Raw genomic sequence first — 27535 nt, 5'->3', positions numbered from 1 at the left:
TTATAACTGCTAAAGAGACTCTGCAAGGCTCCAGGTTTATTATATCAGCGAGTCTGTGTGAAATTTTCACAGTTTACAAATATAAAGGAGGACTTGTCTAACTGCCAGCCAAGCAAACTGATGATGTGATTTGAAAAGAACTCCCTCTTGACTTCCCCTCATACATCATAAAGAGCAAGAAAGTTAAATAGTGGCCACAGTCGCCGTTTTGCAATTTTGTCAGGACTAATGAGGTCACCCAGGTGGGAGTGGGGTGCTGGCTGAAAATAATCAGCTTGCACAGCTGGTGCTTGGGGAGTAATCTGAAAACATCCTGTTTGCACAGGTGTAACCTGCAGCAGAAATTGGCCTGCCGTAGGCTGGCTGTGTGCAGCTCCTGGGTCGCTTTGGCAAGGCCAGCAGCTAAGGAGAAACATGCACTTACTCTGAGCTTGAAGAGATTAAAGTCTCGGGATAAATTACATCTGGGCTGAAACAAGCTCTGAAGCCGTCTTGATGCAACTTGGAGAGCCCAGAGGTTTCTTCTCTGTGTGTGGGGGGGGAACACAGAAGCCCTACATCAGAGCAAGAGAGCTGGTGGGCAATGCTGACCCTTTGCTATTGCCCCAGTGGCACAGGGACATCCAGGTGCCTGTATGAGTGGCATCTGACAGCACTCCCTTGCCCAGGGAACTCAAGGAACCTCTGAGAGTGGAAGTGGAAAATTAAGGTCTACATTTTCAGAGGACTGTGCTTCAGTAACATGTTGCAGACCTTCCCCAGGTAACAGCCCGCATGTTGCAGTCTCTGTCTGGGGGCATCTCGTCTTTTTGGTATTTCCCACCAGCTCAGCAAAGCAGCCTGAAGAAAAGATGAGAATGGCACGTTCTGACCAAAAGTTTTTAGACAAAGCACCACTGAACTAGCTACCTTTACCAGTGGCTGCAAATGTCTTCTTCTATCATTTGCTTTAAAGTTGACAGCAGATAATTAGGTATTTTTCCTTCATATTTTTTACAGTATTACTGATGTTCTCTTTTAAGGAAGGAGACCTTTGGTACAAGAGCATCCATTGTTTCTCTGTGTTCAGGTTCCCTTTCATGTAAAATAGGAATAACACTATTGGTCAGGCTTACAAGAATGTTGCAAGACTGTGACCTGGGAAGAATTTAAAGGCTTATCTCCAAAGCTGTGGTTTTCAAAATCAAAGTTAGTCCGCCAGTGATCTCTGGAGGTACCTAGACCTAATAGCCTGGGGCACTGCAGGCTTTACCCTCTGCTCCTATGCAGAAGCACTTCCATCATGGTGAATAGGATAGGTCAATAATGGGGAAATTAGGTACAACTCAGAGTCCCCTCCCTCAATGGGATGACCCGTTAGGTGTTCTTGGAGTATGTTGGAGATCATAACCCACGAGGAGCAGCCACACCGGGTCAAAGCAAAGGTCTTTTTAGGCCAGCAGCAGCCATGAGTGGATACCTACAGATGAGTAAGAACAGGGCAGACATATATGATATCTTCCCCTAATGCTGTCCCAGCAGCTACTTTCAGCTCGAAGCACTGGCCTTCTCACAAGACAGAATGCAAAGGGATAATATTTCTGTAAAATGTAGTCAGAAATGCCTCAGCTGCCAACTCTTCCCCTTTTAATGTGTTTGTCCATGGTTACACCAGGTCCAATTCTCCTCTCGGAGGTGTTTTAAAACAAGCTTTTTTCTCCGTTTTCAGAATGACAAGGTTTAGCAGTGTGTTTCTTACAAGATAAAGTCTCCCCCTGCAGTTCTGGGTAAGGCAGCAGATGCTTTCACTTCTGTGCTCACCACCTCCCTGTTACCTCTCTGCAGACTGTCACCTGCTGAAAACACAGATTCCCCTGGTCCCAGGTGTCCTGGTCCCTGCAGGAGGCAGACCTAAACCCGGGGCTCCAGATTCTGCTTCTGGGACCAAGTCCCTGAATGTGACATGGTACCACCAAGATTAGCCCAGGATAAACCATCATGGTGTTAAGAAGGAATCATAGAATCGTTAAGGTTGGAAAAGCCCTCCAAGGTCATCTGGTCCAACTATCACCCTACCACCAATGTCGCCCACTAAACCAGGTCCCTAAGCACCAGGTCCAACCTTTTGGGAAGCACATCCACGTTTCAGTCTAGGCTCCGCTCCTGTGTTTTTCCTTCAAAATTCAAAGCCTGGGAGTGCTAAGGAAACAGAAATAATAAGTGGAAGAGTAGAACCATGAAAATTCATGATTTTTTTAATGGCCACTTCTTCTCTATAGTTAGTGATATAAAGAGATCAGATACTTCCAACATTGCTTTTAATACTTGGTGCATTGCAAAATAGCCAGAAACATCAGTCTGTTGCCAGTACTTCATAGGGGTGAACCATCAATGTCTGAAACTGCAGAACTTCCTACTCACCTGGGTGAACAGTTGCTTGCCAATGAACATCATCTTCAGTCTTATTTACCCATCCTCCAGCATTCTCCATTGTGGTGAAAACCAAGAAATATTCCACCAGTGTGAATTAATTACATGTTGGTAATTCCAACAGTCTGTTGGAAGGGCTGTTTATCTTCCCTAAACCACTGCGGCTATTACATTGTGAATCCTAGCTGTCCAGTATTTTTCTTTATAGTTTTATGTGTATCTTTGGCCTGCCACTCTCTCTTTCTCTCTCTCTCTCTTTTTTTTTTCTTTTTTTTTTTATTGTGGTTTGGCAGTCATTTACTGCTTTTTTATTAACTGCTTTGCAACCTAGTATTCTGCAGGCCCCCACAAGAGACAAAAGATGAAGTTTTGCTCTTGAGAGAAGGGCAGAGTGTCAGAAGGGGCATGGGGCACAGAAGCCAAAGGGAAGAGTGAGGGTGAATCTTTTAATACCAGTAAGAAAAAAAAGGGGAACTATGTTCAGTTTGCATGCTCTCTGAGGTACCTCCAAGCACCACCTTCCACCTTGCATCTCAGTGTCCATTTCCTGGACATTTATAGTTTGTTTGAAGGCTGGGCCATTCATTAGAGAGCAACTGATTTTGATGGACAGTTTCAGCAGTGATTTTCTAATGTATACATTTTCCAGAAAAAAACATTCTGCACATACATAGACAGGTATGTAAGAGCAGAGAATGGATTAATTGTTGCTTAAAATGTTTATTATGTTGAGTACTCATCTACATAGAATAGATTAGGACTGTTCATTTCTTCATTAAAATTTAGCAAGTGATTTGTAAAGGCATATCCGTAACATCAACTGTGTATGATTTGGATGTAATTTACTCATTATATTGTCTGTGGATCCTATTCTTGCATAACCAATTACCTTATTTCAAGACTAACTTTATTGGCAGCCCAGAAGTTCAAATTATGGAAAGTTTTCCTTCATGCTGTAACTCTATGATCAAGGGCTTTCTTTAAACGATACAGCAATGAACTTAGAGAAAAAAAACTGTGAAGCCTAATCTGGCTTCCCCTGTAAGGGTGGTGTTTTCCTGCATTTGTTATTCAGATTTGGCTCTGTTGTTACTAAGATTATTCTTACAGTGCTTGCGAAGAGAATTAGCCAACCATATCCAGCTGGTGGTCTTGCCTGAAAGACTGCTGTTTCAGAAAATAATGCTCTCTTATTTTGAAAGGTCTTATTTCAGGGCATGCCGTAAACTGCAGCTTGAACTCAACAGGGAGAATCATGTTGTTTTAGGCAATGATACTACTCCTTGTCATGTAGGCTTGATGGTTGATTAATTGTCTTTTAGGGGTAAAAGGAAGAAGAGAAACACTGTCTCCATTCAGGCAGTTAAAAAAAAAAAAAAAAAAGAATAATCTTTGCATCAAATTGCTTATAAAAGTTGGTGTATTTTTTTTACATGATTTTATCTCAGTGTAATTGGTTGCTGCTGAACCATGCTCAGTTGCAGTATATTAATTTACACTGTTTTGCCTCATCTTGCCCTTCGTTTCAGTTACTACATGCTGGAAAACAGACCTCGAAACATATACGGGATGGTTTGCTACTCGTGCTTGTTGGCGCCTCCTAACACCAAAGAATGTAAGTGCTCGACAATTTCTGTGCATTTCATCTGGTTTTGACTCAGATCATCTGGAAACTCAATATGAAGTTTTTTAGCGATGATTATGATGTTCAAACAATGTCAGTCTCCAGTAGAACAATTTCTGCTTCCAAATAGCCTTGCCAACAAAGGAAGCAAATGCTGAACATTTGGGGAGAGATCAGAAGCTTCGATTTTAGGACCTGCTATTGTTCTGTTATACTCCAGTTTTCATCTGTTAAGATGTCCCATGCAGTAGTTATCTTTATTTAACCAAGTAGGTGCAAGACAACACAAATCTCTATAATTTTTTATTCAGTTCAGCTATGAAGAAAACATGGGACGCTTTATAGATCCTTGTAAAAGTACATCACACCTTTTTACATCCTTTGGTTTCAAAGTGATACAGCTGTTAATGTTGGAGTGTGATAGCCAGCAATGATAAGAGGTATAACTGTATATTTCATTGACAAAAGGGGAATGCCTGTAGTTTGCTGGTTGAAAAAAAAATATATGCAAGTGTGTGCAACATGTTGGCAGTACACATTCGTGTGTGCAATAGCCACTCTCAGGCTGTGGGGAGCGGGGACAGCCCTGCAGTAGCACTCTAAAGCAGACGTAATCCCCCCAAGAAGACTGCATTCTCCTTTAAAGCGTAAAGAAAGTGAGAAAGTGAAAAGCAAAACTGAGGCTCCCTCTGAATGAGCAAATGACTTGGATGCTCGCTCAGAATCTGGAGCAGACCAGGAGAAAAATAAATAATAATAAAAAAAGACGAAAACAGCCAGTCCCCCAGAGAAACCTGATGCATGTAAAAACAAAGTCCCCTCCATGTTCTGTTCTTTTAAAAGTCCTTACCATGAAAAAGAATTGGAGTACTTTGCCTGCTGGATTTGAAAGCAGTGGTTGATAAAAAGCTCCCCGAGCATTTATTTATGTATACAAATAGCAATTACCTAATTCAGATGCTGCTGAACCATGTGTGGTTGGTACCCTGCAAGCCACTTCAAAGGAGGAGGATTGGTTATTAACAGCTACTACTTTTCCTAAAGCAGAGGAGCTCCCCTTAGCCAGGGATAAATACCACCCTGCAGAGCTCCTGGTGAGCGGTGACAGCCCGTATGGAGGTACTCCCCTGACCCGTGTGTGTGCAGCCTGGCTGCTCAGCTCACCCTGCCTGGCTGCAGGACCCCAGCCGGTCCCAAAATGTGTGCTTCTACCCCAGAAAGCAGGAGTGGGTGAGGGCAGGGTAAGCACAATTCTGGTGAGGTTGGGTCTGTACTAGGAGGCGAGGCAAGGGTGCGAGGGAGAGCCCCACTGCGAGATGTGGGAAGGAGGCGGAGAGGTAGGTGAAAACACGAGGTTAGGAGGCTCGGTGGGAGATGAGGGCATGCGGTGTGGGACACACCTTCTCCTGCATGCATGTGCAGGCTGGCTGCCCTGTTGTTGGGTATATAGCCATGCCTGCTGCTAGCCAATAGCCCACCGCTGCTGAGGGCACCCAAGCCAGCTAGGCCCTAGAGCCTGACTTGATTAGCGGCTGATCGGTCGTACCTGGCAAACAGACAAACAAACTACCCTGTTAGCATGCCACGTCTTGCTTCAAGGTGCGGGGTATTCATCTCAACAGTTCCTTCAGATGCCACCAGCCGGTATAGATTCAAACACCCCCAATATGCCTCATTTCCAAAATAAAAGATGGCATGAGATAGCAGGATTAATTGGAGATGAATCGCTTCTTCAGCTGCAATGGTCTGCCTTAAACACATGCTGAAATGGAATTTTGGTAGTATCAAACATATTGTAGCTTACTCATCTGGCAAGGAACTACTGCAAGATGTTACAGCTACTTCTCAATTCCAAAAACAAATCTTTGTCTTTTGCAGGATATCTGGCAGATACTACATATAATGTGTTTACTTTTGCGAGGAAAGTGTCAATTACACAAGGGATTAACCACATGCATTTTTAACTTCATAAACACAAGAATAAATATACTATCTTTGGGAGGAATTTAGGCAACCTACAAACTGACTGAATATTAATGTAGAAAATGTTAGCCGTACAAAGAGTAAACATAACCATTTTAATCAGGTCCGTGAAACCAAACATTTGATTACAATTGTTCAATGGGTCAGAAAGGTTCTGAAAATCCAAATCCCTCAAATCACTAATCTCAGATAATTTGGTTCATGATGTCTAAAATCTTGCCAGGGTGCTGCTCCCCAGAGCTGCCTTTTATCCAAATACTCCTCTGTATGGCACATAACTGGAGAGAGTTGACCCAAAAGATGGCAAGGAAACAAGGGTGGCAAATTACTTCAAAGTAGGAAGCTGGGTATGACAAGTTCTGGCTTTAATACTTTTCTTCTAGATTAAGAAAAAAAAATAGGGCAGACAAATCCCATTTTAGGCCTTCATTAGGTTTGAGCCGGGACTGAAAGACAGTGGTGTTTTCCTTAGCTGCAAAAATATCTTGCTGGGGTATATATACCTCGCCTGGCCTCCGTGTTACACAGGGCCACAGAGCACAAACTAAGCTGGGTATGTGCGCTGCTGCAGGGAAACCTACTCAAAGACTTTGCCTGACTGTACATTTTATCTGGCAGAAAAGTATTTGGTTTTGATCAAAGGGTAAACAAATAACTTTCAACTCCAAGAGCCTGCTGTGCAACTTTCATCTCCTAAACAGTCAATAAACCTTGAAATGGCTGAAGAAACAAGATGAACGCCCTGTGTCCCAGCATCTGGAAACAGTAGTGTAAAGAATATGGAAAGTGAGAAAGAGATTCCCCGATGAGCCTGTGTCACCTTTATTCTTTCTTCTCAAGTGACTTAGATATAAATAGCACAAGTACCATGGATCACGGGGGGAGGAGAGGGAGATTTTGTGTATAGGTCAGATATTTAATTGAGATAAACATGTCACCAGATTGCAGCGTTGAAAATCTCTCTCTGGAGTGAAGGATAAAAGCAATAATTCTCTGTGGTCTTTGAGAGATGTCAGTATTCAGTGGTGGCTTGTGGGAAAAGTGCTTGTAGAGGGCAGGGAGTGTGCTTACATAGGCATGAGGATGTGTGCTACAGAATCACAGAACCATTAGGGTTGGAAGAGCCCTCCAAGATCATCTGGTCCAACCATCCCCCTACCACCAATGTCACCCACTAAACCATGTCCCTAAGCACCACGTCCAACCTCTCCTTGAACACCCCCAGGGACGGTGACTCCACCACCTCCCTGGGCAACCCCTCCCAGTGCCTGACTGCTCTTTCTGAGAAGAAATGTCTCCTCATTTCCAACCTGCACCTCCCCAGTGCAACTTGAGGCCATTCCCTCTAGTCCTATCCCTAGTTATTTGAGAGGAAAGCTTTTTCTTTCTTGGAAAAGAGTTTGTCTCTTGAAAGGAGTCAACATCGCCATAAAGATTGTGATTATTCATCTCCTGGGCACTGTGAAATGCCTATGTGTAAGACTTTGGGACCCTCATTTTTAATGTGTAGAAGCCTCAGGCCTGGCTTGCTAAGGCCAGAGGGGCAAAACGCCAAAACATCAAAGATGTGAGACCTTCAGCTGCCTGTGAAGGAGAGCATGAGCCATCAGTGACCCTTGCCAGTGCTAAACTGGGATATGCTACCTCAGTGACAACTAGCAGCATTGCAGAGAGTAAGGGAGGCAGCTACTGGATGCAGGTTTCCTATGCAAATTGGGGGATGATGCACTGCAGGTAGTGAGCACCAAACCACTTTAAGATGTGGCTTCCCACAGTTAATGGTGCTGGCTTTGCTGTCAACAGCTCTGGCATTGGAGTCAGTTGAGGCCTCTGAATATGTAGGGTTGTTTCTTTGTTTTGTTTTGTTTTCTTTTATCCAGTGCAAAAGACAGAAGATTTAAGCTACACAGAATTTATCTGGCAGAGAGGTACAGCCACTGCTAGAAGAGATTTTATCTTTGCACAGCTGCAGTTCTCAACCATTTTATAACTCTGCTCCTCTGCTCAAACTTTGATATTTGCCATTCCAGCTCAAAACTGATAGAGGAAAATAAAATCAAACCTCATTACAAAAACTTGAAGAACATTGTATTTTGAAGTTGTATTTACACAATTACATCAAATATGCAAATACTTTTCCACTCACAAATTATCAGTCTAGGGAATTTCAGCAATGGATTGAGGGTTTTCTTCCTCTATGCATTCTTATGTGTGCATGGATGCAAAATATTGTTAATTCCCCTTTTCTTTTTTCCTGGCTATAGACATGAAAATGGTTGCAATAATTAACCTGTGTAAGTTTTTAAATCTAACATATGCCAATGATGGCTTAGCAAAATTAAAAAAAAAAAATAAGAACAACAAAGGAAAACAATGGTAGTCAAGTTATTTTTGAATTACCAAAGAGTGAATGGCATCTGGAAACATAAAAGATTATTTTTATTGTTGTCTCATTAGAACTTCAAAAACAACCAAACAGATGAGAGAGAACAATTTACTAACAGGCTGACATCTCAGACAAGCTCTAATCAGTGGTCACTGCTATACCCATGTGCTCAAGACTGAGAGATCAGACTCCTTAACTGAAATGTTTAACACAAACGAGCCTAATGCCAAAAGCACTTGTGTTAGTGAAAAATAATAATTCCATAGGTTTTCATTTTAACTCCCCATTCTTTTTAATATCACTAATTTTCTTTCCTTGCCAGTTTTGTCCTTTTGTAATATGATCAACATCAGGACATTTTCCTTCTGTTTCAAATTATGCTTACAAATGAATAAGCTTGTTAGCTGGAGCTAACAAACTTTTTTTTTTTTTTTGAGTTGTTTGATCTCTGAACACCCCATTCCTCTTCACATGTGGAATGGGAGAAATGTTGAAGGCAGTGCTTTATTGTTCACTGGTGGTATGGCCTTATTCTCATCCCCTCAGGGCTTGTCTATATTAGGAGAGGAACCTAATATTAGGACAAAATTGGCCAGCCTCAGCCATAAACCTTAAAGGGGAGGGATCTGAGGATCAAGCACGGGGTTTGCTCTCTTGAACTGCTGGGAAAGCTGGGCCCACGTATCACACAGGAGGTAATCTGGGCACACCGCAGCTCACCTGAAAGCTCTGAGGACTTTGGAGGACCACAAACCCTGGGAGAAGCTGCAGGTGCCTGTAGCATTGCTCTGTCCTGCCTCACAAGCCTGCTGCAAACCTGCAGGGCCACAGCATTTCACCACCTGCACAAACTGGCCACCAATGCACAGGGGCATATGAGAGAAGAACTCCTCGGGGTCCCTGCTCAGGGTCCCTTTCAGCAGGGTCTATACTGCTGTTATTCCCTTTGTGTTGCACAGAGAAGGAGATGGCAACACTTAATTCCCAGAGCTCAGTTTAATTCATGCTGCATGTATTTATGACATACCAGTACCATGCAATTAAAGCTCTCAGTGAATTCTAAACAAAACTGCAATAGTTGTAAATAAATTGTCAGGCTAAGGCCACACAGCCTACAATCACACCACTTCCCAGCAAAATAAAAGGAGAGAGAAATGAAACAGTTAAAGACATTACAGAGAGCATGGCAGCATAAAGCATTTATTTTTAGGTGTCTGAGCAGCAGTGGTTACTTGCAGTGAGAATGACCAGATCTAAAATTTAAGATTGGAGGAATTTTGCTATCCAAATTTGTAGAGGGCTCACACTAGAGAATTGATTTGCTTCTCATTCTTCCTGATTTAAAAAATACCTAAACTTGCTGAAATATGTACCTGCAGCTACAGTAAATATTAGAGTGACCTGCCTTATGGTGTTCTGTATGTCTCCTGAAAATAACAGACAGTAAAATCAGAAGCAGTCAAAAAGTCTTCCACTGTCTGGGATATTCTCCGTTATTAGTGATTTGCAATATTTTTAGAGTTGGCTGATGTTTGATTGCTAAATTCATATGTAGATGCCTTAAAAAGTAGCTTGATTTTGACAGCTGCTTCAGCTTCCATGACTTTCCAAGTGTACAGGGCTTCAATATGAAGTGTTGTTAGCTTAGGTTTGAAAGTAAACCTTTCATGTACATATCTGAATAGAGATTTACATTAATTTGAACATTCTGACCGGCACTTTCAAAACATCTAGGTCTTTATTTATAACTAGGTTCCGTTATAATCTAGTTTCCGATTACTTTGTCAGGCATATACTTTCTACCTTTATCGAATTTCGACTAAATATAATATATTTTTCAGCTCATATTTCAGGCTGCTAGTTATTTATTTCAGTGTGTGCTTTATCTTACTTCACTCCTTCAAAATGGTCACAGTGGCTGCAGGCACAGCTCGGCTGGCAGTAACGAGTATGGATTGCCATTCATAAATGGACCGTGGCTGTGAGGAGAGGGATTCATCAGGAGAAAGCGAGCTGCTCTCAGTAGCAAGAAGCAAACACATACACGCGTAAAGACATTTTTAAAACACTTCTTATTTTGGGATCACTCTGATAGTCTGTTGCGTACACACTTTGTGTATTTTTATAATCTGTCATTAAGTATTAAATAAACTTCACCAAAAAAAAGCTGTTGCTAGCTATGAGCAGCACTCCTCTGCTGGGACCAGTAAGCTGACACCTACAGCAGTGTAAGTCAGACACACATATGGTCTCCTACTGCACCAGATTTCGTTCAGGCGCAAACACTTGTGAGAGGGCATGTTGGCAAAACCTCCCCTCCCTGCGCCCTCCTCCTCCCACAGATCTGGCAGTTTCGTTCATCCCTTCTTACTGTAAATCTGCCTTGAGATACACAAACAACTGCAACGGTCCTGTCACACACAGCAGAACGGATCTTTAAAATGAAAATATTATTTTACTGCCCTGCATTTCTTCACTAGGGGGACAAAAGGCTGGCTGCATGGCAATTTAAGTTAAAGCTATCTTTTGAGTTCAAAACAAAACAAAACAAAACAAAAAAAAGGCTGCCATTTTTTTTTTAATAAAAATATTTCTAATGCAAAAACTGACAAAGCTTCAGTGATAACCATCTTTCTTAATGTCTTTATCGCATTCCTACAATATTACTTACAGGTGTCTAGGAATATAAACCACTCTTTTGCACAGCTATATTACAGCCATCAGTCTTTTTTTTTTTTTTTGTGCTTAAAACAGAGTTGTTTCCATATGTTGCACTCTAGCACTTTAGGATGTCTCTTTCTGAGCTGTATCTAAGTCTTTGTAGATTATGTAAGTGTCATCTATATTGGAACCAGAATTAATAATGTGATCTAGATGCAAAACTGGATACACATAGGAACAACTGACATTGGAGTCATGGTGTGCTGCCGGACCGGGAAAAAGGAACAACTACAAGTTTTGTTTCTTTTTGCCTATATAAATGCCATGAACTGAAATTCTGCAGAAGCTGGCATATTTGGTTCCCCTTGTAGTGCAGGTGCATTAATTGGCGCTTGCTTCTAAGCCACATCTAAAGAACTATCTTGGCTCATAATGAATAAGCCAAATTATTAAATTTGATAATAGGCTTAAAATATGCATAATGACTAACTCCCACATAGGCATATGTAAAAGGCCATCGTGTTGTAGCATCAACCCAGATCTTGCCGTGATACGTAGCACAGAACAAACGACGTAGTCCCATTCCCATGTAAGCAAAGGAAAATTCTGCACGTAAGCTCTTCCGAAGCTGAAGGTGCTCACCCTTGTGCACTGGAGAGACTCCAGCTTGTGTTTGGGGTGGGAAAGAGGCTGTATCCTGATGTGGGGTAGAACTGGGTGAAGTGTGGCAATGACACCGAATGAGGACCAGATGACCTTCCCCATTACCTCTCCTGTTTTGTGCTGCTGCATGACTTCCCACCTTGGCTCTCCTTCCTTCCACAGATGAAAAACATTGCTAGCAATACCTAATAAGCTAAAAATACCAAGTGACTACAGGATTGATTAGACAGAAATACAATTAATACATGTTTGAAGTGAAGGAAAAGAGAGTGCGATAAAACTTGTTTATAAAGGAGACGAGCTCAAGCTTGTTAGATAAACTGCAAGCAGACAAAGCAGAGCAGTTTGCCTGTGTTAATTGAAAGGCAGTGGAAGAAAAGCTATTGTTGACTTGTTGCAGCTTGCAAGAATTGCACAGAATTGCAATTGTCTGTAATTAGGTTTGCCGGGGGAGGTGGCAAGAAGAGGCAAAAGCCTGTTAGCCGGGGACATGAAAGTACAGACATGTCTCTGGCTACAACAATGGCCATTTCCTAGATTTCTTCCATTGTCCAGCTGGGATGAGTAAATAGATGGGTTGAGACCAAGGGTGATTCATTTCAGTTTTATGAAGAATTACTGAAAATTTATCTGTTATTAACTCCACTAAACGCAGATGACCTCTTCACCCACTGATACGTAGATGCTCCACTGCTACATTGCAGGTTCTGGAGCTTGTGAGTAATTCTTCCTAGAACTAAGTTTGTCACAGAGAAGAACCCAGAGTCATGATTTACATAATCTGCCTGTCATTTGAATAATACTAAAAGCATCTGAATTAACAAATTAGTATATTTAAAATTTCATGAAAACACTTCTTCAGTTTCAAAAAGCAATTATAATAAATGATTCCGTTTCCTTCGAAGAAATTAAGTTTGAAAGAAATTTTACCATTGTTAAAGAAAATCTCGTTTGAAAACATCTGCAACTCATACTTTGTGGCCACTTAAGGAGCGTACATTTCTTATTCACTACATGCAGCCATGTTTTATGTTAGGTAATACTTTTTCTTTTTTTTTTTTTTTTTTTAGAAAACGTTTGTCTTAATTTGAAGAGCATGTCTATTTCTTTGTTCTTAACCACGGAACATTTCTCAGACCATTCCAGGCCACTTAATTTCCTGTCAACTTTACCTAGTGGGTTGAATTTCTTTACTAGGTCAAAATAATGGCTTGGTGAGTTCCCAGCTACTCTAGCTGCCTCACCAGCTTGTCGAGCCATGTGCTCTGTGTACCTCACCAGGTGACTGGGACAGTCTTCTGGCCTTGGGTCTGCTGAATTTAATTATCATCGCTGGACTTTTTCCATGCGCAGCTAATATAAAGCAGGAGGGATTGCTTTCCCCCCTCCCAGCTAGAAGATGGTTTTCAGTTGCTGTCAATGGTAGCTGTTTGCACAACCTGCTTACCAATTATGTGAAAAATGACTTGAGACTCAAGAGAAGGTTTTCTTCCAACCCCAATGTTTTTATGCCTCTTTTGGAACTCTATTTCAGCACCATCTGTATTTTAATACAGCACTCAGATCAACAACCTTATTTCCAATAACATTCAGTATTGTCTAGTACTGTGAAAAGACATTAGTTTATGACTTGGTTTACTGCTTTGAAAATCTGGTGTAAGACACCACCTGAAAGATTAATAAAAATATAAACTACTTTTAAACTTAGCTGTAGAATTTAGACGTGGAAAATCCCTACTGGACAATCTCACTCTGTTAGCATGAAGAAGTCCTTTACGTTCTTCTTTTCACTGTTTTTGTAGATTCCCTCCTCTAACTCAGGATATAGATTTGGACTGGACTGACAGGAGAAATCAAAAGAAACATGTTATCCAGCTAGACTGCAGAAATTATATTATTTCCTTCTATGGTACAGCTCCGTGAAACAGAAAGGCATTCAACATTCTTGTTTGTCACCTTTCCTAGGTTTTTCTTTGGGGTCATGAAGGTTTGTTTAACATCAGATTTTCATGGTGGCCTTGCTATAGTGAAGGATATCTGTCAGAAGCACTAATTTGATGAGTTTCTTTTAAGTTCATAACAGTTTACGAGCTTTGATTTCTTCCCCTCCCTCTAGATGCTATGCAAAAATGTATTCTAAACACAATTTTCAACATGCCAGCCACGCACACTGGGATTAGTGACATTTCAAAAAGCCACAGTGAATTCATGGGTTCTTTGCTAATGAACAGGAAATGCAATCAAGCTAAGGCAAGGCTGTTTACCTGGGCCAAGATACCGCTGTGAAGAGATGAAATGACTGTGGAAGTTTATGGCATTTCTGTTTGCATTGCAGGTGCAGGGGCTACCTCTGGTATTTCGGCCATTTTCCCGAGCACATCTGGCACAAGTACTTTTTCACCTTACCAGCATGCTCACAAAGGTAAGAAGGCATCCATAAATTTAATGTAGCCACTGGTGGTCTTAAAAATAACATCAACAAAGTGCAACTGAACTGATAATATCTATCGTGAATTTCATTGCCACTCTTTTTAGGGATTTCTAAAACTGCTATTAAAAACATTTCAGAATGATTTTTTAGTCCTTGGTTAATCAACACTCCTGTTTCAGAAGGATGGACTTAAAATAGTCTTGGACTGTACTGGGTAATGCCAGCAATGAATTAGCTGATTATGTGCAGCCATACAGATACCACATTATGCCTCAGCAAAGCCTAGCTTAGACTGGTGAAAATAATTTAATACACAAATGTAGTCAGTCTCTCATTGAGCTAACATAAACCGTTCTCCAGTATAATTATTAGTTTTTTAAAATATTTGAACGTGAGAACAGAACACACAGCAGGAAGGACACAGTTACTGAGGTACTGACCTGATTTTGTCTGTAAACAAGATCTTGAGGATTGTGTTTTCAGAAAAGTTAGTTTTCATGCATTTTAACATATCTGTCATTTTCTGCATCCTTTCATGACTTTTCAATTCTAATAGCTGTTCACTGAAATTCTGCTTCTACCTTTTCACATACCTTATTTTAAATTCACCCTGCATCCATGCTGTAAGTCTGTTAGAAAAAAAAAAAAAAAAAAAAAAAAACCACACTTATTCCGCATGTGCATTGTGTTCTGCTTCTTATTGCAAAGCTTTTGAGGCAGCCATAGTTATCAAGTACTTTTAGTTCTTGTCCCATTTATTCTTTATTTGTTTTTCTTTCTTTTTGATGCTGTTTCCAAGAATTCACTTTTTTGAAGGCTGCTACTCCTGCGTACATATAGCTTCTTATATTATTAGCAGATAATACAATTTCATACATATTTGGATGGTCATGCAATCAGGTATTTTTTATGAATACTGATAACTAGTTCTTGCAGCATAAATGTCACTGTTTTGAAAGCCTATTCATTAGTTTGCATTTGAGAAGTAGCACTTAGTTTTGCAATGATTAACAAGTAATCAGGACTCAGATCAAATAAATGAGTATGTAAAATATAAGTGTAGAGCAGACTAAACTATTAACTATTCTCTGATCTGAAGAGTTGCTTCTTTACAAAATATTTCCTTGCTTTTCCAGCAGACCTTTCAGGACAAGGACATCTGGCTACAGCTCTTATAATTGCAATGTCTACTATATTCATAATGGCTATTGCCATTGTCCTCATCATCATGTTTTACATTGTGAAAACAAAACCTTCTGCTCAAGGTAATTTTCAGCATAACAAATTTTAGCAGCAAATGCTATTTTTAGATAGCTTCTGAGAATAATTACTGTTGTATCTTTACATTCTAGCCTGTTGCAAGAGCCACTCAGTAAAAAATGTTGAAGCTCAGGCTAATACACAAGAAGAGAAGAAAGAAGTGCAAGGTATAAGTTGCTTTAATTTTGCTTTTTCTATCCTTTTTCTAACGTTGAGCTTAAGTGCAATTAGTGCATTCCTCTTAATTACAATTCCCCCATTCATTTGCAAAATGATTGTGTATAATAGCTTTTGTACTTCCAGAATGCCACTTCATCCTCTGATAGCAATAGCTAAAGCAGAGACAAAACATCAGTTTGGATACTCATTGCCAATTTAAATTTCTGTTTATCTGCAGATAATGTTGTGATATTCTCTGAGAAAGAAGAGTTTGAAAAGCTTACAGCAACTCCAGCTAAGGCTGCTAAAAGGTAAGCAAAAAATAAACATACTTCCATACCTTTGACTGAAGTGGAGAAGGGACATAGTCACCACTCATCCTGGTACAGAGGAATCCATTGAGAACAAAGCAGAAATAATTTGCACCAAAATTTCAAGTCTAGTGGACCGAGGAATAACGTGTCAATGGGACAGCCACAGGTAATAGAGTTTCTGGAAGAGGTGATCACAGCCACCATGTGTTAAAATATTACCTTGAGCTGTTTGTTAGTACCTGTGACCAGTTTATCAGTTCTCAGGGCTGTCTCCTCTTTTGTGAGGTCCATTCAGGGGACTTGAGTCTCACTTACACACACATGCCTTGGTAAGGTCCCCACTCACTTTCAGCCAGGAGGTGCAGAAATAACTGCTCCAGGCCTTAAGGGAATCCCTTGTCTATAGCATCATCTGGGTGGCACCACATGATAGTTTTCCTTTCCTGGCAGCCAAACCTGGCTGGATAACACAACTCCAGTGAGGTAAACACTGTCCCCAGTGGAAAATACTGCTATGAAGGGATTCTTGCAAGATGAGCATGATTGTGCAGCTTGGTGAGCACTGAACATATATCCTCTGTAGGTGGATGTGGTTACATTCACAGGATTTCAGGGGAAAGGCATTTTAAAAAATTGAAAACATTTTTATTCCATTACTCTGGGATAGCAAAAAGGAAATAATTGGAGTCAAACCACAAGAAGCATCACTAAGATAACCTTATCCTTCATTTTACAGTGAAAACGATGCATCTTCTGAGAATGAACGACTTTTAAGTCGTAGCATGGATAGTGATGAAGAAGCTGCAGTTGACAAGCAAGGGACTCCAGAGAGATGCTTGTTATCTTTAGTGCATTTGGCCAGAGATAAATCTTCTACAAACAATAAATCGACTGGGGTAAGGCTACTTTGAGATTTAAAAATTGACAGTTGTTTTCTGTATTGTTTTATGGTTTTGTTTGATTTTTTTAAGAAAACAATTTACAAACTATCACCACAAAATGCATTGTAATGCAGACAGGACTAATTTACAAGTTACAAGAGAGTTTCTACAATTAATTTTATTACAGTCTCATTTGCATATGATTTGCATATAACATTCCTTCAATATTTAAGAGTGTCTGTGCATGTGTATATACTACCCAGTGCTGAAAAGCAGATTGCTACAAGAGTAATAGCTTTGCTTTTTTAGAGAATTATGTTTTATAGTCTGAAGAAACAAAAAACAAACTGCAACTCACCAATATAGCTAATGCTAATATAATTAACCCCAAAGCTACATTTACTCCAGGAAAATAAAATAATGTAACAGCACAGATGGATTCATACAACATCTGCCTGTCTTAACTCAGAAGCATTGGTATTTCTATGCCATTGAATTTTCAACGATATCCAGTGTTGTGCTTGTTGTCGGTTTTTTTTACATTTCAAAAATACCTATGTGTTTTGAAGGTCATTCCTGTGCTCTGACGGACAACATAAATGCACTGTTTTGCTGTGGAAGGCCTTCATTTCTTCCTGCTGAAATGTATTGCTCAGGGCATTTTATCTCACTTAGACTATTTCAAGGCATCGCTAAGGCACTCCCTCACCCACACAACTATTTAGTTTATATTAAAATGAATGTTTCCTTAAAAAGAAAGTGTCTGCTCAGATATTTTTTATGTTTTAGAACTTCAAAAATAATTAAAATTGGCAATAGCTAGGACCAAAATGCATCATTAATACCATCCTTTTTTTTTTAAGAATAAAAAAGGTTCGAAAATGCAGCTTTTCATGTTTGCATGTTTTACTTTGTGGGGATGGTTCAGCCTAAACTTTCTAATAATCGCTCGTTTTTCAGCTGAGACCAGACACTCAAAGTCTCAGTCCAAGAAAGATGTTTTTCTACTTGTAACCAGTTATGACTATCTGAAAATAACTTACTACTCCAGTGTTCATATTTTAAAATTCAGTTGTCTGAGGTCTCTGTATATATCCAACTTTATCACACTTCTGCATGCACTTGCTTGAAATTGGATAACACAAGTTGCGTAAGCATGAAATTAGAACTTTTAATAAGAAAATAATTGTCTCTAAAGACAATATATAGTAGATACATTCTCCTGAGTAGTTTAGATAGTTCATAAGCACATCTGAAGCATGAGCTATGCTATGTCTCCCAGACCTGCCGTCCTAACATACTGCTAATGGACTGAAGCCTGCTGACAAGGCTGAAGACAAAGTTTTCAATGAAAGTGCAGATTGCATCAAGATCCCCCACTCTGTACCTAAGATTTCACAACTAAGCCAGTTGCCAGAATTTAGAAAAGCAGTACTTTGCTTGAGGCTAGAGATTAAATAACATTTCTAGTACTGGAAAAAGTATCAAGGAGCTACTGGAGAGGGGTGGAGAAAGTTAAAGGCCTGTTCTTTTCCAAGGCTGCTCTTTCCTGGTTAAAACAAAAACCATTATGGAATGAGCTACCACACAGAACCATCAGACCCACATTTACCTGCTTCTTCCAGCATAAGCTTTACAAATTTCCATCTTCTGGCTCAGACGAAAAAAGAAAATCACCCTGTGTAATTCTCTTTGGGCTTGGAATTCTTTAACCTCCCTCTTTGTCCTAAAAATGAGGGGAGAATGAAAATAGGTATCTAATTGTTGTCTTAAGAGGAATTTTAATAAATCCCATGGGAAAAAAAAAAAAAGATCTGTAAGGTTCTGAAACAGCTAATCCAAGTGTACAGTAGCATCCCAAAGATTAATGTAAATTATACCAAGGATATGTGAACAACAGCCAGTGTCTGCATTGCATTTCCCTGCAATACAGCATGCTGTGAGACAGGCGTCGGGTGGAGCAGCCAGTTTGCTGTCTCCAGCTGCAAGTCTGTTAATCCAAGTAATTGATGTGCCCTGTCCTTTAGAGACCAAATAAAATGAGGAAAATAATTCAAAAATAAAAATAATAATAAAAAAAAACCAAAAACCAAGAGTGAGCTTTCTTCATTCTGTTTTGCAGTGAAAAGTGGTGAATTTGTGGAGATAATACTAGAGTCCTACCAAAATGACAGCTTTTCAGAAACCTCAGTCCTAATGAGAGCTGGTGGAGAGATGACAATTCCAGTCCTTGAGAACTCATGACATTTTGACATTTGTTTTCAATCTGCATTGAATCCAAGGCCAAACCTTGAGAATATATTTGCTAAGTGAAACCGCATCAAAATGTCCATTTTCAGCTTGGAAAATGTCAGGGTTTTCAGTCTGAGCCTCCTTCTTGTCAAAAATGACGGCAGCACCCTGGACCTCAGATTTTCCCTGTCTAAAGTGTCACTGATTTTTTTTATCTATCTGTAAAATCCTTTGGATTCATTCAGGCAATACATCATGGAAGAAAATATATAATTAATCTGTAATGCAGCAAGCAGCTCTATGTCAAGTGACAGAAAAGAAGATCCCCTTCTCTACAGCCCTCTTACATTATTGGAAGAAGGCAATTCCAGTCTGAATTTAATTCCCCATGGCCAGTCCTGTCCTGGTTTACCTGGGAATCCCTGCATTAATTGCTTGCATGTGTGGTATTGAATTTGTCCTCATTGTCAGGAGTTCACTTCAGTCCGAAAAAGAAATAAAATACAAAAACATTTAGAGCAGAAAAGTCAATGATCTGAAAAGAAGATAAAAAGATGGAAAAAAAAAAGATCTCTAACAGTGGAAAGCAAAAGCAGAAATATGTTTACTCTTCTCTGACTTGCTGTGTCCTGCTCTACGAGGCTTCAAAAGAGACCCTTCAGGATGTTATACGATAATCCCTTGAGCCATGAAATTAGGATCTCCCAGAGGTTTTGTACTGCTCTCTGCCAATTGTTTACTCATGTGACTGAAAAAAATAATAATTCAATAACACTCTTCTCTTTCAGATTCAAAGTCGAAGGAAAAAGATACTTGATGTGTATGCTAACGTATGCGACGTTGCAGAAGGTGAGTGCACAAAACTTGCACCTATACTAGCAGCACAAAACTGGATCAGAGCTGTTTGCTATAAAATAGAAATCCCTCTGTGTTCCTGTGGAAAGGAGAACTTCATGGAAAGGAAGTGCAAATCTGGAAGCAGATTTGTACTCACCTGCTAGGAAGCATCATGGTGCCCCGATTTCAGAGATGTCCAGGCTGGGTTTGCACACCACAGCTTCTCGCCAGATGTGTGCATGGGCTTCCTTCCTCTGGAGCGCAGCAGGGGTAGTGCTGGGTCATGCTTGGACATCGAAGCGGTGGAGAAGCACTCTCACGTTCTTCATCTAGAGGAAACCTGCTTGCTTGGTCTCTTTAGTGAGGTGGATAACAGGTATAAATTAGTTCCAGGTATGATAGTGTGATTTGTGGAGGATCAGAACTGTGTTTCAGACAAAAGTCTCGACGTACTCTGCTTCTTTAATTGTGTCCTACTTCTCACAACAAGTGGGGTTTCCAAGTAGGTCAGTGTTTTAAGTGTCTTCAGCACTTGACTAGCTGAAGTGTTTCGGCAGAAGGGACATGAATTAATTTTCCTGCAGAACAAAGGACAAGACTGCTTTTACCTTTATTTTTTTATTTTTTTTTTCCCCACACACTTGGTGTGCACATACCTGTGTGAGTTTCCTATGGTTCAGGGAGCTCCATTTCCCACCAAATTGCTGCTGTGGGGTATGAAGCACGAAAACTACAGAAGCAAAAGACTGTTTTCAGAAAAAAAAACCACAGTAGCTGATTCTCGCCTCTATTCTGTGACCAGTAGTACATAGGAAAAAAAAGTCCAGGAAAAAAATAGCTTTTTCCCCACGGGATGAATGTTAAATCCTCTGTAGAGATTCAGTGATAGCAATGACAATTGAACATTTGCAGGGTCTTTTATGCTTGCAAGCATCTGGCATCATTGCTTCACCTCACTCCTCACATTCCTACAAGGGCAACTTTCAATTACAGCGATGTTACAGCAGCTGCTGCTGACAGACTCAGGGAAGGGTCAGAGCTGTATTTTGAGCTCAAACACTATGCTGGATGTACAGAGGTGTATTAATGGAGCTGCTCACTAGGGATATGTTTCCAATACACTTCTAATAGCAAGTAAATCGTTGCAGGAAGGGGTAGTACCATAGGAACGCATAAAACCCATCCAGTATTTCTTTTCCATCCAACTTTTTATCTCAATTATTCCATGGCTATTGTACCCTACTGTTACTAGGTAAAATATGGCAATAACTTTGAAGCTAGACATACCTGTCATTGACTCTCACTTAAAGATTTTAGCTGTGCTTATTGCTAACAGTATACACTGCAGCATTTTAATAAATGTCTTGAATAGCCAAGACTTGCTCACAGAGACATCTGACCATAAACACCTCCCTTTGCAGGTCTGAGCCCCACGGAGCTGCCATTTGACTGCCTGGAGAAGACGAGCCGCATGCTCAGCTCAACATACAACACAGAGAAAGCCATAGTGAAAACGTGGCGCCACCTCGCCGAGAGCTTTGGACTGAAGCGAGACGAAATAGGTGGCATGACAGACGGCATGCAGCTGTTTGATCGCATCAGCACAGCGGGTTACAGCATCCCAGAACTGCTAACCAAACTGGTGCAAATCGAGCGGCTGGACGCTGTCGAGTCCTTGTGTGCAGATATTCTGGAGTGGGCACAAGCAATGCCTGCTCCCGAACCAGCGGTCACATCCTGACGTGGCTGTGCTCCCACATCACCTGCGAGAGCAATGATTCCAGCAAGCAGCACACCAAAGACTTTGGACAAGAGACCCTTGACGTTTCTTCTGTGTAATCACTCCCCATACCGATGGGAAGCTTTTCTCTTTTACTTCTAAAAAGTGAAGTTACGCATCTACCAAAACGAGAGCAGAAATCTCCCAAGAAGCTTGGTATAAAACATGTCATTAAACAAAATGATTAAGTTAATCAGTTACTGGTAATAAGTGGACAGAAAAGGATCCATCTTCCAGTCTGTGTTTGAGTATATGTGCAGATAATCCTGTCACTACCCTTCCAGCCTGGCTTTCAAGCCACTGAATTGCTATCTGAAGATATTCCTATCTCTTAGGGCTTTGTTCAACCATTTAATTGTTGCAGTCAACAGCACCACTGCTACAGTATCAATTAATGCACATTAGGCACCCACATTTCTATCAGCTCTAACGCATTTAATATGTAACCAGTTTCATTTTCTGTATTTCCTATGGTTTTGTTGGATCTAGAAGTACGTGCATAGGTCAGCCTGCATACACAGTCTCCAGATAAAATAATTATACTATATGAAAAAAGCCCCAGCATAATTTACAGATGGAAGTGCTTCAAAACTCTGTATATAATGCTTGTAAATGCACTCTTGGTCCATACTAACATTTCAAAAATTGTAAATTCAAACTGCAAGTCCACTTAGGGCAAGCTGGTTAGCAAGAAGGCAGTGAAGTTGGCAGTCACTCCTTGCAAGTGGAGAGGAGAGCAACAAGATTTTCTCTTTCTTGCTGTTAAAAAAAAAAAAAAAAAAAAAAAAAAAAAGGCAAAGCAAACAGCTAAACAGCTTGTCCACTACTACGACTACAATTTTTTTCCAGTAGTGACATCTATATATCAAATAATGTCTCAAGCAGAGGAATTTCAGATAACGTTTGACACTGAGAGCAAATAGAGTAGATTTCTTTGGACAGCTGAAATGTACAGGAACATGTGTTTTTGAAATGCTGTACTGTAGTCAATGCAGAACACGAGTGCAGGCCCCACAGGTGAAAACTCACTCCTCTGGAAGGTAAGGCACTATCATGAGTTTGTGCGCAACAAAATCTTACCTTAGTTTTTTCCCATTAGCTACTCTGATTTTGCTGTTTACAAGTTCTGTAAAACCTGTACAGACCACACGGCAGGAGCTGTTACCAAATGTATACACTTAATTTATAGCTAAAAGGAGCGATGACAGGTTTCAACAAGTGTCACCACTGAATTAAGAGAACTGGCACTTGCAAAGCTATAGTATTTAAATTCCAAATTGCTTGGCTGAACAAAATGTTATAAAAAACTATTAACTATAACCCTGAAGTTAACAACCAGTATTCCATCACTTAATAACTAGATATTATCTATGATAGTATGGTAATTGTGCTGAACATTTAGTATCCCACTTTGACATCTATATTTACCGATCTTTTCAGCACTTGATCGGTATCGTAGAGGAAGTACGTACTGCAACACAAAACCTATCCTTCTCACTATTCTTCCACCACCTCTTTGGTCTCATAACTCACTCTTCTTTCATTTGCATACACCAAATTTGATGAGAATTTTGATTTTAAAGGAAGAAGAAAGCTGCATTTATTTGAATATTTAACTAGCTAACTGATGTTTAATTTATGGGTCTAATTCTTGCTATCTTGAAATCAATGACAAATTCATACAGACATCAACAGGCTTCAGAAAGATCTGTAGATTTGCTGACAACTCTGCAAACTTCAAGATTTTCAAGACCTTGAGTTTGCAGATTAAGTCTGTTACTACTAAAATAAGAAAAAAAGGAAAAAAAGAAAATGGGAAGATTCAGTTTCTCTTGTGCCAGTGTGTAACAACCGTGTTAGTCAAGGGACTGTCTCCTATACTTCACGTTTCATTTAATAGTACACACCATTTGTATGCTTAAAAGATGACACAGGAATCCGTGTTTCTATGCTTATTGGGCCTTGAAAATCTAGGGTCTTGAAATCATTGGTGCCAATGTGAACACAGACTATTTAACATTATTTTATTTAGTATACAGTATTTTTATTGTTACACAAAAGATGTACAGGAATGAAAAAAATCTTGTAGATCTTGCCAAAGCTTACTTTCTAATAATTTTGTTTAATGCTGTATATATAACTTATTATATTGTAAAATATGAACATAAAATATGCTAATAAAAGAAAGAGGTCAAACGCAGTTGTACTATCTTTATTATTATTATTTCATATATTGTCTTATAAACGTGAAATTAAAAAGTTAGCCAGGGGCAGGCACATTCCTGTGGTATGGGAGCGGCTAGGTAACATACACGAAGGAATCTTTATGCTCCCATAGTATACTGCCTGTCTGCCTCGCACTTCGGAAACTTTCAAAGCAGAAGCCATTCTTCCTTTCACAATTCGGTTTTGGTTCAATATTTCACCTGCTAGCTACTATAAAAATGCCCAACTTCTTAGAGAAACTGTTTGAAAGTTATTATTTATGTCCTGAGAGGTGGTACAGACTGTGAGACCAGCGAGTAATCTCACAACAGCAACACTCTCTCACCGGCATTTTCATTTTGTGTTCCTAAACCAGCAGTACTACACAGCATTATCAAAGACATTATTTGGAAGCTTTTGCTGCATGATAGAAGAATTATATTCATCCGAGCCTATGCTGCACTGTGCAGACTGCTAACAGAACTGCAACTTCTACAGAAGACAGCACCAAGCTTCATTTCCCCCAAGAGCTGGGGACTAAGCTAAGGCTTTCGAAGTATTTCATAGAGATTAAACATTTGCTAAAAGGAATAAACACTGTCCTGCTTAAAAAACAATTTGGGATATTGTTTATTCAGATTCATTTCTGTTTTCAGCATGATGAACACATTCTTGTTCTGTCAACAATTAAAGGAGAGAAAGGCTCCAGAAAGTGCAACAAAGGCTTTGAGTTTGCCAGCTGGTTGGGAAGATAGGATGTTTGGAGTTTCACTTTACTGTCTTTTCACTCCCTGCACTATGTAAGCAGGAGTTAACGTAGCGTGAAGGCACACTGCAACAGGTGCTGCTCTATCAAAACACATCGCTGTCTGAAGGGCTCGACCATTCTTTGCTTTAACATGCTTACGGACAATGATCCAAAGGAAAAACTTTGGCTTCTTAGGTTTAACTTGACAGAGAACAAACTCAAATCTGAGTAAAATATCCACGCCCTTCCATTGTGCAAAATAATAAAACAAGAAAACAAAATCCAAACCACAAGAGCTCCAGTGGGATGTCATCTTTGTTTCATTTTTTCCATTTTGCTTCATTTTTTCCTTCCTGTGTGGCACTTCCAGCTCACTGGGATATACCTGTGCAAATGCAGGTGTCTGCACTGAGATTAATCTTGTACTAAAGCAGACATCTAAGATAATCAAGACGAATTGCATCTTCTAACTATAGGCTACAGTGTCTCTCAATGATAAAGAGAATCTGGCGTGGCAAGCCAGATGATGTAAACATTTATTCTGTGGATGTCGAAGGTTAGATGAGTTGAATCTTACCAAGTAAGTAACGTATTTCAGGTTTGTGACTATTTTGGCTCAGTAATGTCTCTGAAATACCTGCAGCCAGCAAACACAGAATGAAGATGAACCTCAACCTATTATTAGTGATGTTAATTAGTGTTTTGTTTTTGAATTATTGAATCAGATGAATGCTTCTCTGGCATTGCGTAATAATGTTCTTGGTATTTACAATTTGGCTGATAAAAGGTTAGAGCAAAGCTATGATTGACTCTGCTATCCTAAATATGATAAAAAATTAACAAGACTTAACAAGCAAGAAGAAGTTAGAAGTTTCTGAATTTATACATGAGAACATTACAGATTTCAATCTATTACTGTAGACTTTACCTCAAACGTAAATACATTTCTTACGACAGAATCTGAAACCGAACTTACTTCAATGATCCAAAACCTAAAGAAAGCATAACCACCTTTGCTTAGAAGTGGCTCTTTACCAGTCCAGCAGTATTTGATCAAGTACAGACCATCTTCAATGCCAAATATCAATCCTGATTTTGGTGTAGAGAAGCCAATTGCCATTTTTTTTATTTATTTGGGGGGGGGAGGATATTTTTTGTCCTCAGCTCCTGGCACCGCTTCTTTATGAAACACTCATTATCTTAGCCTGAGCTTTTTAACCTAATGCTCAAAGAACAGACTGAAGGAAAAAAAGTTGGTTAATTACATTATAGCATTTAAAGTGGTTCTTACCAGAATCCTGATGATCAGGAAACCTGAGCATGGTCTTGTCTTTATAAGAAATACTTCATAAGGAATGCCCTTGAATAAGTCTAAGTTAGAACAATATTTAATTCACAGTCACTGTATGATCTTATGTTCCTTTAAAATGATGCATTTTCACTACACAGTGGAAAATCTGCTGTTTTACCTTGTCCTGATTGCCACATACTGTCTCAAGCTCTCCCTCTTTACAGGGGAAAAAAATATGTCTTCTTTCAGAGCAAAGGAGCATAGCAGCAGCAAGAGAGGCTTCAGGAATGCAAGGTGGGAAAGGCTGGGAGGAAAAGTGAGAAAGCAGAGACTCTACTGCACAGCACGGAATGGGAGAAAACTGATAAGGGCAGGGGCAGATGGACAACAAGGCCTCAGATAGTTATGTATAGGTGAATTTTTCTGGGAGTCAGAGGAGATGCACAGAGTTTGCTGCAAACATGGTTGTTAGAGCTGGAATAAAATTTAAGACCCACCCTCTCAAGGAAATGAGAGGTCAGGAGAAGGTTATCAAGGAGTACTTTTATTTCCTTTTTCATATGCATTTTTCATAAAAGGTAATTGTTCTTCTGTATTCTGTGGTAAAACCCAGCTTTGAGGTTGAAAAGACCCTCTGTGTCCTTGGAAATGTTTATTTAAAACACACAAAAGATTCATATAAAGCCCTAGTCAACTCAAGGTTTTGCCACAAATACTTTCTACAGCCCATGTCATAAACACTCTAAAAATCGTGCTTTTTTTTTTTGCTTTTGTTTTGCTTTTTTTTGCTTTTTTTTTTAATATCAGCAGGGCCCAATAGAAAAGGCACTTAACTGCATATCTGCAGACTGACCTTGTATTTTGAAATCCATCACCAGCCTTCTGGATGACTTTGTGGAAAGTTCCTCCCAGAAAATAAAAATGATTATCACCTAGCAAGACCTTTCCCACCTAATCCTATTTTCTTAGCCTGCCTGGTATCATCTCATTCTTTCCTTAGAGAAACTCACTTGGCTTTGCAGACTCTCTATTATATTAGGTTGCAGTGGGGAACTGGCTTCTGTATAGCATCTACCATCTGGTGGTCCTGGTGTGAACAGAAGCAAGGTGAACAAAAAAGGATAGGTGTGTTTTGGAGCACAAAGCAACAACAGTGGGCTGCCTCCATATTCTGTAATTTGGGGTCATTAATCCCTTCTTCGTGAGCAAAAAGGTAAAGTGGTTACATGCTCAGTGAGAGGGGTTGGAGGATGACTTGAAAAAGGCATACCGGTTTAAACAGGAGAAGCCCACCATCCGTATGCTAAGCTCTCCGTCATGAACTCAAGACCTCCCATGGTTTAGAAGTCTTGCTTTGTTATTAGGAAGGTATATTGAAGAGGTGGGGGAGAAAAAAAAAAATAGCGTTCCAAGTGAAAACCATGACCCGGAGGTAAAACAAGAACCTCCTGCATGCGGAAGTCATTCCACAGCAAGCAACGTCTATACGTCTCTGTGATAATGACAAACAAAGAGAGCTTGTGCCCCTGTTATGTACTGGATAGGCTTCCTAGTGGATATTCCAGTAAGTATATTCATATAAACAAGGTAAAAATGCACTGGATCTATCAGCCTATATCTAGTTGCATACATATTCTATTCCCCCGCATCCAAATGAGTTCTTCTGATTAT

At 39.9% G+C, this 27535-nt stretch overlaps 1 protein-coding gene across 3 annotated transcripts in view; it reads left to right on the top strand.

Moving 5' to 3' along the window:
* The window catches only part of LOC125184516 (tumor necrosis factor receptor superfamily member EDAR), a 61553-nt gene extending 37738 nt beyond the window's left edge, over positions 1–23815 (top strand). For 2 of the 3 annotated variants that reach the window (XM_066990476.1, XM_066990474.1), the window contains exons 5-12: positions 3939–4024; positions 14062–14148; positions 15294–15422; positions 15510–15584; positions 15815–15887; positions 16627–16786; positions 19792–19852; positions 21262–23815. In XM_066990476.1, coding sequence (XP_066846577.1) covers positions 3939–4024; positions 14062–14148; positions 15294–15422; positions 15510–15584; positions 15815–15887; positions 16627–16786; positions 19792–19852; positions 21262–21581 — 991 coding nt within the window. In that variant the 3' untranslated portion in view covers positions 21582–23815. The remainder of the gene's footprint in view (positions 1–3938; positions 4025–14061; positions 14149–15293; positions 15423–15509; positions 15585–15814; positions 15888–16626; positions 16787–19791; positions 19853–21261) is intronic. The other variant, XM_066990475.1, reaches the window with a different exon arrangement.
* The last annotated feature ends 3720 nt before the right edge of the window (positions 23816–27535 follow it).

The sequence above is a fragment of the Anser cygnoides genome, chromosome 1 (assembly GCF_040182565.1).
Source record: "Anser cygnoides isolate HZ-2024a breed goose chromosome 1, Taihu_goose_T2T_genome, whole genome shotgun sequence".
NCBI lineage: Eukaryota > Metazoa > Chordata > Aves > Anseriformes > Anatidae > Anser > Anser cygnoides.
The sequence above is the reverse complement of the archived record's forward strand: the minus strand, read 5'-3'. Positions and strand labels throughout refer to the sequence as shown.